At 38.2% G+C, this 16180-nt stretch overlaps 1 protein-coding gene across 1 annotated transcript in view; it reads left to right on the forward strand.

The window, feature by feature from the left end:
* The window catches only part of HTRA1 (HtrA serine peptidase 1), a 42214-nt gene extending 27413 nt beyond the window's left edge, over positions 1–14801 (forward strand). The window contains exons 4-9 of the mRNA XM_067561359.1: positions 8602–8796; positions 9534–9566; positions 10963–11077; positions 11220–11277; positions 11724–11819; positions 14127–14801. Coding sequence (XP_067417460.1) covers positions 8602–8796; positions 9534–9566; positions 10963–11077; positions 11220–11277; positions 11724–11819; positions 14127–14295 — 666 coding nt within the window. The 3' untranslated portion in view covers positions 14296–14801. The remainder of the gene's footprint in view (positions 1–8601; positions 8797–9533; positions 9567–10962; positions 11078–11219; positions 11278–11723; positions 11820–14126) is intronic.
* Positions 14802–16180: the final 1379 nt, after the last annotated feature.

The raw sequence follows: 16180 nt of genomic DNA on the forward strand, positions 1-16180 counted from the left end.
ATCCAGCTACATGGAAAAAAATGGCTCGTTGAGAGCTCAGTGGTCTTGTTCCTCAGCATCATCTCAGTCAGTTAGGCCTTGCTTCATTGGCAAGATTTAGCCCACAATCCCAGGAGGCAATGCTGCCTTGGCAATGGGAAATGTGTAGATTACATTAAAGGTCTCTTTTATCTGTATTTTCTCTCATTAACTTCCTACTCATTGTGGCATTTTAAAGTAAATAAGAACGCTTGCCCTCATTTCTCTTTCCTTTTTGCTTGGCCTTTCAATCAGGTTGAACTTTTTCCTTGGAGCACCACAATTTGTGTCTGTGGTCAGAGGGCATTTGGCCATCTCTGTGTACACAAACTGGAGGAAGCAGAAAAGCATACTTCTCAGTTTATATATAAATATTTTAATAGCCAGCGTCTTTGAAAACAAACTTGTTGAGCTTCAGATATAAGTGACTTTTGAAAACACATGTGGAATCAATCCCTATTTTACTTTCAAGTACATAACTGAATATTATAAATCTTCCTTGCAGAAGTCCACCAGTAATCCCACATGGTAGTTCCAGGACATTTTAAATGACGCAGACAAATGAAAGGTGGGGGGCGGGGCAAAAGGCAATACATGAAGCACTTTCAGATGGCGGTGTTGATGATTTATTGTTTTTAGAGTGCAGTAATCCCACCATGTGCTAAGTTTTTTCAAACAGAGGAAGACAGTCTTCCTGCAATGTTTGTATGAAAATTCAGGAGTATGCTCACTGGGGATGGATCTGAGGATCTGTTTTTGTTAGTTCCTTTGTCATTAAGGCCCTGATCTTGAGATATATTGAGCACATGCTGTTCCCATTCAGTTTAATGGGAGTTGACACTGCTCATTGTTTCTCATTATAAGACTGTATGAAATAAATAAAATCCCTCTGTGCATTTTAATTTCTTAGCCTCTACTATAAACTAAAAACGGGAAAATGTTTTGCTCATATTCATGCATCAGTAGAAGTTAGGGTTTTTTGAAAATATATTGAATACAGAAGTGAAAAATTGTGTATGAAAATAGAACAATATAGCATGGGCTACTCTCTTTCTAAGGACAACTATTTAATAAAACATAGCTAAGCAAGATGCCTCCAATTACAGGTTCAAAATAATTACATAAAGTGTATTAAGCTGTCTCTTTTGAGAGACCAATGATAAATTCCAGTGGACTGGTTTTATGTTTGACAGCTCTTGTAACATCTTTCTTTAAAAGGAAACAACTGAAATATAAATGCAAATTTTGCCAAACGACAGTGATTTCTCTTTTTTACCTATTTAATTTTTGCTTTATCAAGTTGCCCCTTGCTTACTACTTTCCAACTTTTTCCACCTCCTTTTTCTCCTTCCAGATCTCAAGTCTTGATCTTTCCTTTTCACCTTTTTCTCATTTTACTATCAACATCATCAGTTATCGTAGCATAGTGGATTAGTATACTGGATGCAGTTATGCTCCTGTTACAGTATTGATTCTATTATGTTTTAGGGTTAATGTTGATATTTTGTTAGATGACATGAATCCCAATGACATCATGAATTATCATTTTTGATCATTATCATTATCACTGATCTGCAAACTTGACACAATCAAACTGGGTCTAAATAGGGACTTGGAATTACAAGAAGTAATTGTCACTGTTCACACATTCTCACTTCCTAATCAATGGTTATGAATAGGCCTCAACTACTTCCCCATTGTTGTTCCTTACCCTTGGGTATGTATATATATGCCTGCTATCTGATTTCTATTCCTTACAGCTGACGAAGTGGGGTACAACCCACGAAAGCTTATGCCTGCAGAAATTAAATTTGTTAGTCTTTAAAGTGCTACAGGACTCTTGTTGTTTTTGCTATTATCACTTTTGTTTTCTTTGGCATTTTGTCAAGGAATTCATAGATTTTAAAGGACATTTTTTGTCTTAAAATGGTCAGACCTGTATGTTTTTTGGTGTAGTTTGTTCTGAAAGCTTAATTGAATTCCATATTTAAAATAGAAAGGCAGTTCCCAAGACTATCAGAGTTATATACTTTGTAAAAGTTAAAGTGACAGCTGAATTTGTAGATGCAAGTATATGAACATCTGGTTTTTTTTCCACTTAAAAACTAAGTAAGGGACTATATGTCACTTGCCAGCATGAATCAGAATGTTGTTCCGTCTTCACTGATTTATGGAGCTCCAAGACCATTGTGTTCAGATTCATCACATTCCTTCCATAAAATTAGCAGATTATAGACCAGAAAGGATAGAAGTCAACACGCTTTTCCTCACACAGATGCACTTACACGTCTCATGGTTGAAGTTCTAACTGAAATATCCTAGTATGTTTCTGGCTGGACTGTTATCTCTTATGTTTTTAATCACAATGTATTAGACAAATTCTGACCATGGTTATTGCAGTCTGCTTGTCTAGATTCCCTCTCTTTTGTTTCAGGATGAGTTCTTTCGCGGGTATAATTTGGCAAAACTCCATTGACTTCAGTTGGTGTAGCTCCATTGCCGATTTACATTAGCTGAGGATCCGGCTCTCAGTAGGGTACAGAGCTTGTCATCCTTGTCATAAAGTTACCATTGTGTAGTGTTACTGTGCATAGCTAAACAGCTGCTGAATTCCACTGAAGAGCGAGTTGCATTTCAGGGGTGGGTGAACAGACTCATCGGTGGGTGAAAGTAGCGGGATGTAAACCCAGTCCTGTAAATCTAGTGCGAGACTCACATTGTACTCAGCGGGAGTTCTGTGCATCATGAGTTTGTAGGGTTGAACCTATAGCCTGTAAAATGTGCAAAGTATTGGGATGAAAAGTGCTAAGGTATTATTGCTAACTGACGCCTTATCCAATGACAAGGCGTAATCCTGAATAATGTGCTACTTATGGGTTTAGATGGTTAGTCATACATTAGTCTGTAGACTGTGTACTTGCATCTTTAGGTTATTGTGTGAACACGAGTTGGCCAAGGCCATGCAGTGAGTTGCTGGGATTAGAAGTGGAGTGTTTGGCTTTCAGCCATGTCCTTTATTCACTACATTATGCTGCAAGGCAGATAAGTTTGCCCAGGATTTTAATTAATCCTCATGGCATATCTGTAGTTAATTTGAAGTGATTGTCTCCAATAGATTGTTTTGTTACAGTAAGCTGTCTATGGCTAGCTGGTGTTAAGTAAAAAGAAAAATCAATCAATTTACTAATTAACTGTTTCGTGAGGCCCCTGGGCACAAATACGTAAACTTGAATTACAAAGTGCTGTCTTCATACTCCAGCCATCATGAAAAATGCTTGTTAATTGGAGCTTGTGGATGGCACCTTTTTATAGTTTTGTTTCAACTACTGAATGATAAGATCCCTTATATTTTATAATACTCCTCTTGCAGGCTGGAACAAGATACTTTATCTGGACCAGGTGTACTGTCCGCATCTTATTCATTTCTAACTAGTCTAATAATTTTAATCACAATTTCCCCTAGTTTCAGTTGATAATTTTTACCACTTTGATTAAATTCTTGTTTGTTTTTGAGAAGTGAAATACTGCTAGTTGTGAGCGTGACTGCTGTTTTTTAAAGATTTTTTTAAAATGCACAGTAACATAGAGATGGCGTACCATAGCCAGCTTACAAAATCGATTGACTATAATGCATGCATTTACATGTACCTTTAACAATGACCATCTCATTTTTTAAAAATTTAATATTTGCATAATGCTGTAGGTGTGCTTGTTATTATACTGAGAAATTAAAGGTAGGGAGTAACATTCTGAAAAGTGGCACAGATTTTCAGTTGGTACTTAAGTGCTTTTGAGAATTTTCTTAGGATCCTTTACAGTCTTGGGTCCTGATCTTGCAATGATTTCTGAATACATGGTCCCCTCCATCCACAGAGCTTCATAAAGTATAAAAATTAACTGTGGAAGCAGAGGCAACTTCAATTAGTTTAACCAATAATAATAATGAATCAAATTTGTAATTTACAGACGGTTAGCTCAAAATGCTTTCTCTTAAAGAACACAATAGTCTCTCCTAAAAACATCCTGTATAGGGAGCACATGCTTTTCAAAACCATGTTTCATAATATGTGCAGAGGGAAGCAATTTTTTTTAGTTTATTTTTTTGTTCTAAGCAAATGAAACGTTAGCCTAACTCTTTCCAGAAGGAATGTTGAATCACACAGATGATCCTCAGCCAATCCATACAGTGTTAGACTTTGAATTGAAGTTTAACCAGTATAGGTCCAGGCTTGAAAAGTCAGCACAATTAAAAATAATTGCACTAGTTAGTGATTGTTTATGTTGTCTTTTCTCTTTCTGCTGCCAAATTTAACTTTGGCTACAAAAATGTTTATACAGGAACATTATATAAATCTCTGAAGTATCAACAGATAAATCTTTTTTTTTTTTTTTTTTTTACATTATTAACTGAAGAAACTATTGTCTCTTGAGCTTTTTTTGTATAAGTTTCTTTCATTTATCTGTTTTTAAAATATCCCCTCTTCTCTAAAAGTATCCTACAAGATTCCAGTAAAAGTGCATGCTCTAATGATTGGTTAAATCCACAGTAGGTTGAAATACAAACACAGAGGAAAGTTTTGTGCTTTTACAAAGGAGGAATTATGTAGAGAGGGAGGCGTTAAACTATGAGAGCAACAGCGTCTTGAACTTATGCTGTAAAGGCCATAAGGCATTTGGGGGAGTGTGCTCATCAGTGGCACTTCCAGCACCAATAGAAAAAGAGGAGGTAGGACTATGATCCTATCACCCTCGGTGGAGACAGTAGCCCACTGGGGCCGCTAGCAGAGCTGACATTACACACCCTTTGTGCTTCTCAGTGTGGCCCGTCATATTATGTCTGCCCCCTGTGTGTTGAATTGTATTGGTGAGGTTCTCTGTGAATATCACATTAATCTGTATTCATGGCCGTTATTTATCCCACAGATAGTGCTTGTTTAATTATACTATATCGTAACTTCTGAAAGTACTTCCTCAAAACAGGATTAGAAAGCAAACTTTCTCTCTTGTTGCGTTGCCTGTTGCGTTGCTTCTGTTCAGTCAGCAGCTGGTTAATTATTTTTTTGCTGTCTTAAAACTGCAGATGACTTTTCCATGAAGTATCTTATCCAGTTTTAAGGGTTTGCCACGCTGTTTTATTAAAACAATATGCTCATCTCAGTAAAACTTTTTTGGTGGAACTGAAATGCGATTAGATAAAAGGATATAGTAAGCCGTGAAAGCTGTGACTTCTGTTTTCATTGTAGCATATATGGACCTGATTGCTGTAGTAATGGAACCGTTTTTATTTTCTTGTTACAAATACTTCATATTTTCCAGAATATACTTGATGAAATAAACCCTCACTGAAATATTCTGAGCAAAATATTCTTTTGAGCTTTGTATATTTTGTTGTCTTGCACTAGGGATTTTTTTCTCAGTCCCAAACCATGAAATTATTGGGGAATGAAAACTATTAAGGATCTGGCTCCAGAAACTTGCTGGAGCCGAATTTCCAAAAGTGACTAGTGATTTTTGTGTGCCTCGTTTTCTGGGTGCTCAACGCAAAGATATCTTGCAGGGGGCTGTTTTTCAGAAAGTGCTGAGCCCTGAAAATCAGGTTCTTTAAGGTATCTCAAATGGGGCTTCCCAAACTAGGACGTGCAGAATCACTGGCTTGTTTTGAAAATTTAGGCTTGTGTGTTTCATGGCTGCTGCCTGAGAACAAGGATGTGACTCTTAAAATGGAGTGAGGCAGGAGGAAGCCTATTTTAAATTTATGCCTAGCAAGCAGGTTACTTTTCTCTTCTTGTCTGCAAGGGTGTGCACAAGGGGGGTGAGAGGAGCAAGCAGGGGCACGGAAGGGGCACTGAACCCTTCTGGGGCAGGGGAGGGAGATGACAGTTCCTCTAGCTGCCTGAGGGAGAGAACATGCCCCTCCAAAAGCAGCCAGATTTTTATTCCTGTGTATGCCCCTGCCTGTCTGGGTAGGTGAGACTTTTCCTATACTTGGAGTAGGGAATCTGATTTTCCTTTTTCTCATCCTACCAATCAACAGTATAACTCCTGCATCACACTCTTGTAACAGAATCAGTGCAGCTTAAACTCGATTTCAGAAACCTTGGCCCTTGGCCTGTGAATGTTTTATGTATGTGCTCAGCTTTATGTGCTTGACATAGGGTTGCCACTTCTGGGGTGCAAAAAACCAGGACATCTGCCTGACCTCACATAAAGCCCTGGGTACTGCCTGCCCACCACCCTGGACACTGTCTCCCCATCCTACTCCCAGGAGAAGGCATCAGCAGCCCTCATGGACTCTTGCTCCTAGCGCTTCCATAGGCACTGATCTCACCAAGCAGGCTGTGGCACTGGCTGGATTCACCCTGTTCCTGCCTGGCTGTGACCCCCATAGGTGGTACTGTGCAGTGGGGCCTGGGGCCTGCCAGCCTCGCACTCCCTCTGTTCATTTGCTGCTTCCAAGCCATCCTGTCCCTGTGGTTCCCAGACACTATGGATCCAGAAATCCCTCTGCGCAGGCACCATTACCTTGTGGGTCCCTCTTCTACAGCCACTCAGGGCTACGAGCCAGCAGGGGTGCGGCTAACCTGAGAATCTTAATATCCCAGGAGCACTCTAGATTTCCTGGGACACTCGCCTTAAAAAAAGGGATGAACCTGGGAAAATCGGGATAGGTGGCAACCCTAAAGTCTATTGACTTTCATGGGACCTATCGGATGATTAAATTAAATACTCAGGATCAGGGCCATCCTTACAAACCGTTAAACCTCTTCCAAGAAACAAAGAACTAGTATATTATCGAGAGAGCAACAAAATTGAGATAAAAGTAATTACTGAGCCTAGCCCTTTCTTAATATTGGTTTGATTAAAAGTATTTTTATAATAGGTATAACTCGGGGGGAAAAATCCCACCCACCAATTGTTCTTTATAGGCAGATGCTGTAGAATAAAGAATATGGAAGTTGAGAGACCATGTCAAAATGAGCTCTTGTATAGGGGTCTCTTGCAAGTTACTGCTGCCTTAGAATTGCAATAACACTCACCCAAATATGGCTCCTGTTGGAGGGAGAGAAGAGGTGGAGCAAGAAGGGACCTATATATTTCCTTTTTAAAAAATAAATAAATGTGAGGGTGGTTAAGGGACCAATTTTCTCCAGTTGCCATATGGGAATCTTCAGCCTGACAGGGCCCATCTGTGTTCCTTCCATAGTAGAGCCAGCCAATTCAGTCTCTCCCCAGATGTTCCTCAGCCTGGAAGGAACCCAGCTTTAATCTCTCTATCCAATACATTGGAAAAGCGCTGCAGGTGCCTTCATTCTCCACAGCCTACCTGCCATATGTGTCTGTTGAGTGGGTATACACCTCCCGGTAGGTGGAGACAAGGGCTCTACCCACTCATCTGACAACTATGGCAGGTAGGCTGTGGAGAATGAATGCACATACAGTGCTTTGCTAATGTATTGAATAGAGAGATAAGGCTAGGTTCCTTCCAGGGTGAGGAACATCTGGGGAGAGACTGAATTGGCTGCCTCTGCTATAGAAGGAACACAGATGGGCCCTGTCAGGCTGAAGATTCCCATATGGAAACTGTAGAAGATCAGCCATGCCAATTTGCTGCTGATTGTTTACCAGGGACACTGCTTGGGCCTGGCTTTGGTTCACTGAAAGCTCTGAAGAATGAAATCAACTCTTCAGAAGTGGAATCATCATGGCAATGCCTAGATCTCATGAATGTTAAAGGGGTGTTCCTTGGCTCAGTGCAAATATCCTAATCTTGGTTAGCGAGAAGGTGCCAAAACGATAGCAGCTTTATCAGCATAGGGTTACAAGCCTAGAAGTTAGGAAGCATGTTGGGAGTAATTTAGATTGTAAACTCTTTGGACAGAGACCATATTTTTGTTCTGTGTTTGTATAGCACCCAGCACGAAGAGGTGCTGGTGTATCACCGAGACTTCTAGATGATATAATATTATAATTTGCGTTATGGTAAAACTTTTATTACCAGTGTCCCCTCAGAAGAAGAGATCACATGTGAGGGAAGGCATAGGATTAATTATGCTCCAGATTTCCCAAAGAAAAATGTATATGATAGAGTAAGTAGCTGCATCTTACTTGATCGCCTCATCAGAATAGAATATAAATTGCTTTTAGCCATGTGTAAGTTTGGTTATGTACCTTAACTCTACTTTGTATTATTTCACTTTTCAGTATTTTAAGCAATGCATTTGTTTATTTATATTTTACATCTGCAGCTGTTTTGCTAACTATTTCAAGAAGCTGTCAGACACAAGTCCAAACCTGGTGCCTTCAGATATTTGCCTTGAAGAGCAGAGCACAAATATTCACTTATTTTGCCGTTGCTTTTGATTTAATGTGTATATTCTGTGGAAAAATAAATGTTATCATCTGAAGAGCATACCCCTTAGATTTAAAAGTTCATAAGAATATTGTTTACATAGTCACACAAAATCTCTAGCAATAGCAGACTGATTTTCTCTGTTAAATCAGTTTGTGTGTGTTTTCAATGGTATTCATTTAATTTTAAAGGAACGTCTTAACTGTGATTTTTTGGCCATCATTTCTCCATAGGGTAAACTGCCAGTCCTCCTCCTTGGTCGATCTGCAGACCTTAGACCTGGAGAATTCGTGGTTGCAATTGGAAGTCCATTTTCACTCCAAAACACAGTGACTACTGGGATTGTTAGTACTACCCAGCGTGGAGGGAAAGAATTAGGACTTCGGAACTCTGATATGGACTACATTCAGACGGATGCAATTATCAACGTAGGTCATTTCTACACAGCTGAATAATCCTTGTTCCATTGAATTTAGACTTCTGACTCTAGCTGCAGCTAGAAGTTTGTCAACAGCTTTTCTAAAGAAATGTCAGTATTGCTCCATTTTATTTTTAAAAAGGATTTTTATCAACATGGACAAACTGCCGTGCTTCAGTATGGTTTGGTTTTTTTAAGTACCTAACGGGGCAATATCAAGCAATTAATCATAAAATATTTGACCTAACTTGGAATTGTTATAACCTATAGTGAGCATTCTCTGGATGCTAAATAGCGTTTAAAAATCCATCACACTGTCACCAAGAACTTTTTTAAAAATAGCCACACTTGTGTTGATGTAAGATCAAGGCAAAGCAATATGTTGGTTTCTGTGCTCTGATGTTTGGCCTTAAGAGCTATTATCACGGCTCTAGGAATCAGGCTTGTTAACATCTTCTGCGTTGCTAGTGTAGTATTGTTAAAAGCTATGCTTTTTTTTTTAAGTTTCATTGGCAAAAGAATTTAAAAAAAATCAGTGTTTGGAAAAGTTGAACTATAAAGGGGAAAGGATAGCAGGGAAGCATTTTCTGATTTCTGAAGGGGGGCCATTGTGCAGGTATTTTATAGAAATTGGGAAATAACTCTAGAAATACGTCAACATATCTTTTTAAATACTTAAATTTGTGCTTCTAGTAACTTTGCGGAAATGGATATTAAAATATAATCTGTCTGTAAATTTATTTTCAGTATGGAAACTCCGGAGGACCTTTAGTAAACCTGGTAAGGGTTTCTTTTAAAACAAAACTTTTTATGTGTTTAATATTAACCTCACCATTTTTTTAGAAAGAGAGAAATTTAACTGTATTTTTATTTCTTTTATAGAGAATATAAACACATAACAAAACAAAACATATGTAGATACATGCACAAGATGCAAATAGTATATAAATAACAAAATGTAATGTTCCGAAAGAAATTTAAAAAGAAATTTGCCCAGGAAAGTGATTCAGTTCTGATAACTGGCTGACTGTACAAACATGACAGGGCTCTTACTAATCGCTCATTTGTGTTTATATTGGCCAGTTACATGATGTACTCGGAGTTCAGTATTCCAACTGTTTGCCATTTGCATAGTTGAAAACGAGTGTAATGCCCAGTATGTTTGCTCATGTCATGCAAAAGGCAATATTAAAAATATATATTTAAAGTTTAAGAAATAATTGCACTTGTCATAAAGTATGTAAACTCTTTGCAAACTGAAGTTAAGTTCAATGGTATCAGCATGTATTGTCCTTTCATCGTGCATTTGTCACTGTGATTGGGCAGAAAATAGCCACTCTGGATCAGGGCAGGAAGGGGTTAATGGCAGATGCTGAAGCTGATCCAACCCAAAAACTGCCAGCAAACTCAAGTACAATTTTGTCTGCCAGGTACTTCCAGACATTTAGGAATAAAGTTGTGGTCTAATTCAACCACATTCAGTGTCTCCAGTCTTCCTTCCAGCATAACCAGACAATGTGCGCTCAGAGGTCCTCACTCTGGAGAAGCTACTTAGTCTGCATCAGGGACAATTGTGCCTCGAAAAATATACAACCCTCCTTACTCCTCCAAAACGCTGACAGAATATTAAGTTACTCTTGGCCTAACCCACTGTACAAGTCCAGCAATGATAGAATGGCATTTTAAAATTTCCATTTAAGGGCCCAGTGTCTGATAAAGTTACTCATGCTGAATATAGTATCTTACTCCGCAAGTGGTGCTACTGAAATAAGCAAATGGAAAATAGCAGGACCAGTTGTGCAGTAATGTGCTGTTTGTTGTGAGTAAGAGATCAGATTCTGATCTTGCCTATGCTGGTGTAAACCCGGAGTAGCTATATTGGATTTTAATGTAGTTGCTCTAAATTTACAGCAGTGAAACTTGTGTCAGAATGTCATCCACTAACTTTTCTAATTATGGAAAAATCTATGTTTAAACTTAAAAAAAAATTAACTTTAAAAAAACCTTGAAAAAACAAGGTTAAGCCAAGTTTAGTGACTAATATAGAAAATTAGCTTAAAAATATTTTACAGACCCTTATTAATTTTCTTTGTGATTTCTTGCAGAAAATCTTCCCTTGCATTTTCTTCATCATGTCATTTCATGTTTACTAACATGCTTTTTCTTATTCCACCAGGATGGTGAAGTGATTGGAATTAACACTTTGAAAGTTACAGCTGGAATCTCATTTGCAATTCCATCCGATAAAATTAAAAAGTTCTTAACTGAATCATATGACAGACAAGCTAAAGGTATTGTACTGTGCTATTTTAAAAATGTGCAGGTCGCACAGTAGGGAATCAATATAAAAATGTTTGGTGCTCTCTATGTTTAAGATCATGAACACTTCTGGTAAGAGCAATATGTCATGATTTTCTTTTTCCTTTCTAACAGGCAAAGCAATAACTAAAAAAAAATACATTGGCATTCGAATGATGTCACTCACTCCGAGGTAAGTAAAGATTAATTATTTCCTTTTCCTATAGTTTTACTTGGATGTGGCCATTCCCACACATTTTGCTTCTGTCACCTTGAAAGTGGATTATTGTAATATGCTTTGCAAAGAGCTACACCTGAAGATCTACAAATAATGGCCTGATTTTTTTTTTCTTTTTTGGTACTTCTGTTTTCCTGTATTTATAGAAAACACTGCCAGTAGAAGGTACTTGTCAGTTTTAAGAAATCTGTATGCTGTAAAATAAGTGCAAAGTTTTAAAATATTGTCAGGTCTTTATGAATATGAACTGATTTGTACCATGTGTGAGCTTCTGTATGTATAACACATCTAGCAAATAAAGGTAAAAATGACTGAGGTTTTTTGATCCTTGCAGTTTAATCTCCTTATAAGTGAAATGATCTTCTGTCAAAATAATTTTAAATTGGTGTCACTTTTTTCAGCAAAGCTAAAGAGCTGAAGGAATACCATAAAGACTTTCCTGATGTTGTTTCTGGGGCCTACATTATTGAAGTAATTCCAGATACCCCAGCTGAAGCGTAAGTGAAAGGACTTTTTCTTTTTTTTTTTTTAACAGCAACAATCAGCTTAATGAATTAGTAATGAGATGTTTTCATCCCTACAAGTTTGACTGTGCTAAAATCAACCAATCTATTGCCATCTGACAACAGTTTGGCTGTTTACATGAAAGGAGTTGTTGGTTTCATTCCAATCCTTTGTGGGCAGCTCTCCATATCACAAAAAGAACTATCACAATGGAACCCTTGTCACAAATCCCAGAAGAGAGGTTAAGCATTGAGTGGACATGATGGCTTAATCATCCTTTCACTTCTAGGGATGGTCGCACCAGGTCACAATTGGGGGACACAGTGGTAGGACGCTTTGGGGAAACTTGTGCTTCTGCTATCTGTGCTATTATGTATTTTGTGATCAGAGGACTTTGGTCATCAGGATTTGTCAATCTAGCACCTTACATGGGCATTTAACTCTCATGATTCACTTGCTTAATTTAAAATACATAAATAAGAAACTACTTGGTAATTCAGATGAGAGAGGAGAGTTTATCCAGAACATGAAATTACAGATCTTATAGGAAGAGAGCAAAGTTTGTGGTGGCAACACAGCACACTTAGGGTCAGAGGCATATATACAAGAAACAGATTAGAAAATTAACATTTCATGGCACACATTTTTAATACTCTGTTCAAAGAAGGGAAGAGAGCTGGCTGGCATCTTTGTTAGCAGAGTGAAGGCAGTTTGAGTGCTCTGTAGCAGAGGTGTAATCGTAACCAATCATGCTTAGATTTCTAACATCGGTTGTTGGTACTTTTTGTTTTGTAACTAACATTTTTGAAAGATCATGCTCATTCAAAGCACTGATACGAGCCTGCATCTTGAGACCATGCAAAAAAAGATATTCTGTGGTGTAGGAGTGACAACAGTTAGCAAAGAGACTGAAGGTAGAAGAGAGATAGAAGACAAGTATTGTAATACAGTACTTAAGATATATGAAGCCTTGCTCAGAATCTGAACACTTCAGGAGTTGAGAATCACATTGATATTAACTGAAGAAATCTGTACATACTTTGATTGGGGCTGGGTTTTCACCGATATTTTGTATTGTGTGTGATATCAACTCAACTTGCAAACAAAATTTAGTCTTTAATTGAGAGAAGGGTCCTGTTGCACCACCCACACATAAGGATCAAGATATTGGTTGCCCAACATGAGACACCATAAAGGAGTCTGTTTTCAGAAAGTGCTGAGCCACCTGGCCTCTGAAAATAAGGTGTCTTGAATAGGGCACCAGAAATCACTAATCACTGGAAAAGCTTGACCAAGACACGTAGCTTGAGAGAAGCTCTTGGATAAGACATTTCCCTGTGACTGGAAGAGGCATATGAACACTATGTGGTTGTGTAAAGATTATGCTCGGGGGTTGAATCATGTCTGATCTGGTTACTTGGGTTAGTATTTCCTTGATTTGGAGCCAGAGTTTTGTGCATGACAGGGCAAGCCAATTTGGAATGTACAATATTTCCCTTCCCCACTCCTGTTCCTCAGTCCCAGCTGCAGTCTCAGCCAGCTCTTGCGTATAAAGTATGAAAGGGACTTAGGACAGAGTGTGGAGGATCTGAAATAGAAAGAGCCTCAGTCTGACTTATCTAATCCCCATCTATGTGTATCTACCTTTTCTCTCTTTACATTGTAAGCTCTTTGGGGCAGGGACCATTTTGTTGTTGTTGTGCATTTGTACAGTACCTAGGATTCTGGATTCCTGGTCTATGATTGGTGCACCTGGGAATTATTGCAGTACAAATAATAATAATAATGGGTGGAATAAAACTGCATCCTTCTCAGTCTGTGTTATAGGTTTACGGTTTTTTCCACTTTAGTTTTGAATCGTAATGGGACTGCATCTGAGATGTAATTGGGCCAACACAGCTCTGTGAAGAGAACAGTGTGGGATGCTAAATATACAGATATACTGAATGGTCCAGATCCATTACTGGAGTGGACTGAGATGTGGATTGAAATGCCTGTGTACCTGCCCCTGTGCACAGTGTTGCTCAGATGGAATTGTTCTTACAGTCTATAGTTGAGTGAAAGGTTTGAAGGTTTCACTGCTGAAATAAAACTCCCTTGTCTTAACTGTCTAATACACACCACCACATAACTTGTCCAACCTGCTGCTGTGTGCATGTTGTTTCTATGCATCTCAGATTAGAGTCCGGTCCTTTTAATGTCACTCCTAATGAATTGTGAGCGTTCAGTTCTCTTTGTGAGAGCATAATGAGGAGGATAAAATGGCTGTTGCAATAATGTATCCCTTTTTTGTATTTTAGTGGTGGCCTGAAAGAAAATGATGTGATTATAAGCATCAATGGACAGGCAATAATCTCAGCCAGTGATGTCAGTGACCTTATTAAAAAGGACAATATTCTGAATATGGTTGTACGCAGGGGCAATGAAGACATTATGATAACAGTGATTCCTGAAGAAATTGATCCTTAACAGAAACATGAGCTGGATTTCATGTTTTCTCTTAGCAACCGTGGACTGCTTACATTATCTCTGTGCTGGTACAGGAAACAGTAGACTTTTGACCAACATTCTGCTTGTTCAAAGGAATAGTACTGGCCAACAAAACCAATGTAATGTCACAGATACGCCAGATGATAATTTTTTCCTTCTGTATTTTATGTATGCAATGTATTCTTCACTAGCTAACACAACTGTTGCTGCTTAAACAGTCAACATTTTTTTTTCTCTGTCACTATTTCAACTAAGACTTAAACAAAACTCATGCACACAATGTGTGTTGTGGTATTCAGGTATTAATAGGATAGCTGTTCCTTTAACTGGAAAACACCATTGTCATAGGATTGTGGGATAAAAAACATGGTTGGAAAAATGTTGGTTTATAAACAAAAACCCCCCCAAAATAACCTTTTCAGAATCCATGCAGAGTTTTTACTACTTCAATCTTTTCCTAGTGTTATTAAAATAATTCTACAGTATCTTTTTCTGGTGTCATTCATTTTGCCTCATGTAAGTTGTTGGATGTTTTACTTTTGAAATGTACCAAGTATCTACCTGGAACGATTTCTCAATGTACTTACTTCATCTGTCAGTAGGCCAAAACACTTTTTTACTTTTCAATGTATTCTTCATTTCCTATATACTATCACAGGAGTCTAAGGTAAACATTTGAAGGAAACAAAGCCTGGTGTTTGCACTCTGTGGATATGGTTTATTACCTTAGTCTTTAGCTGTAGTATTTCAGCTATCTTAGGAGGGCAGTCTTCCATCTATAATTCTTTCTTTCACCACATTTTCTCCTCTTTAAATTAAATTATAATGCAAACAGTAGCTGAAACATTTTACCTCCAGCAGAAGTTCCTAAACAGTGATTCATGGACCAGTGATGGTCAAGGTATAGCTATGTGGTCTCATTTTGCTATCTCTTATTCAAATTTAGCACCCGGAACAAGAAAAGGCCACTATAATGCATTGAAAACTTTCATAATGTTGATCTTTCAGGTATGCAATTTCTGCTTTTTGTGATTGTGAATGGGAGGTGGTTTGAGACATTATTAAATTGTGGTCTATTCTATACAAGTTCTTATACCTTGCGCATCACTGTGATCTCTGTCACATTTTTACTTTCTCCTCTCTCCTGTGTGCGCAATGGACTGTTTTTTGGATTTTTTTTATATATATACACACATGTTGTTGTATGTATGTTAGAGAAAGAAAGATCAAAGAAATGCACTTGCATTTGGAGTGGAAGGTGGCAAGGTTTGTGCTGGTTTGTAGTTCCTGTGGGAGTTCATCACAGTCTGAAGATGGATCTTGAAAAAGCTAGGAAAACGTTGGAACCACTGGCTTGTGTGAACAGTGTGGAAGACTGTTCTCTCCTCGACATTCAATGGAGAGATCATTTTGCCCTTGCAGTAATTTGCCATCCTCACTTTAAAGAGCTTCTCTGTGCCACATGACTAGGTGCAAAATATGGTTAGTCTGTGTTCACCCATGTTTAGGCAATAGGTTTTGATCATGAATCATCCATCCCTGTTGACCATAATGCTCCATGGCTGGCCAAAGACATTATTGATTTCAAGGCCAGAAGGGACCATTGTGACCATCTAGTATGACCTTTTTATAACCCAGGGCATAGAACTTCCCCCAAAATAACTCCTACACCATCTCTTTTAGAAAAACATCCACTCTTGATTTAAAAATTGTCAGTGATGGAGAATTCACCAACACTCCTTAAAAATTGTTCCAATGGTTAATTATTCTTGCTGTGAAAAACTTACACCTTATTTCCGGTCTGAATTTTTCTAGCTTCAACTTCTAGGCATTGGATTATGTTAAGCTTGTCTCTCCTAGATTG

The sequence above is a fragment of the Emydura macquarii genome, unplaced genomic scaffold (assembly GCF_026122565.2).
Source record: "Emydura macquarii macquarii isolate MOO-44397 ecotype Brisbane River unplaced genomic scaffold, CSIRO-AGI_Emac_v2 contig_2372, whole genome shotgun sequence".
Classification (NCBI taxonomy): domain Eukaryota; kingdom Metazoa; phylum Chordata; order Testudines; family Chelidae; genus Emydura; species Emydura macquarii.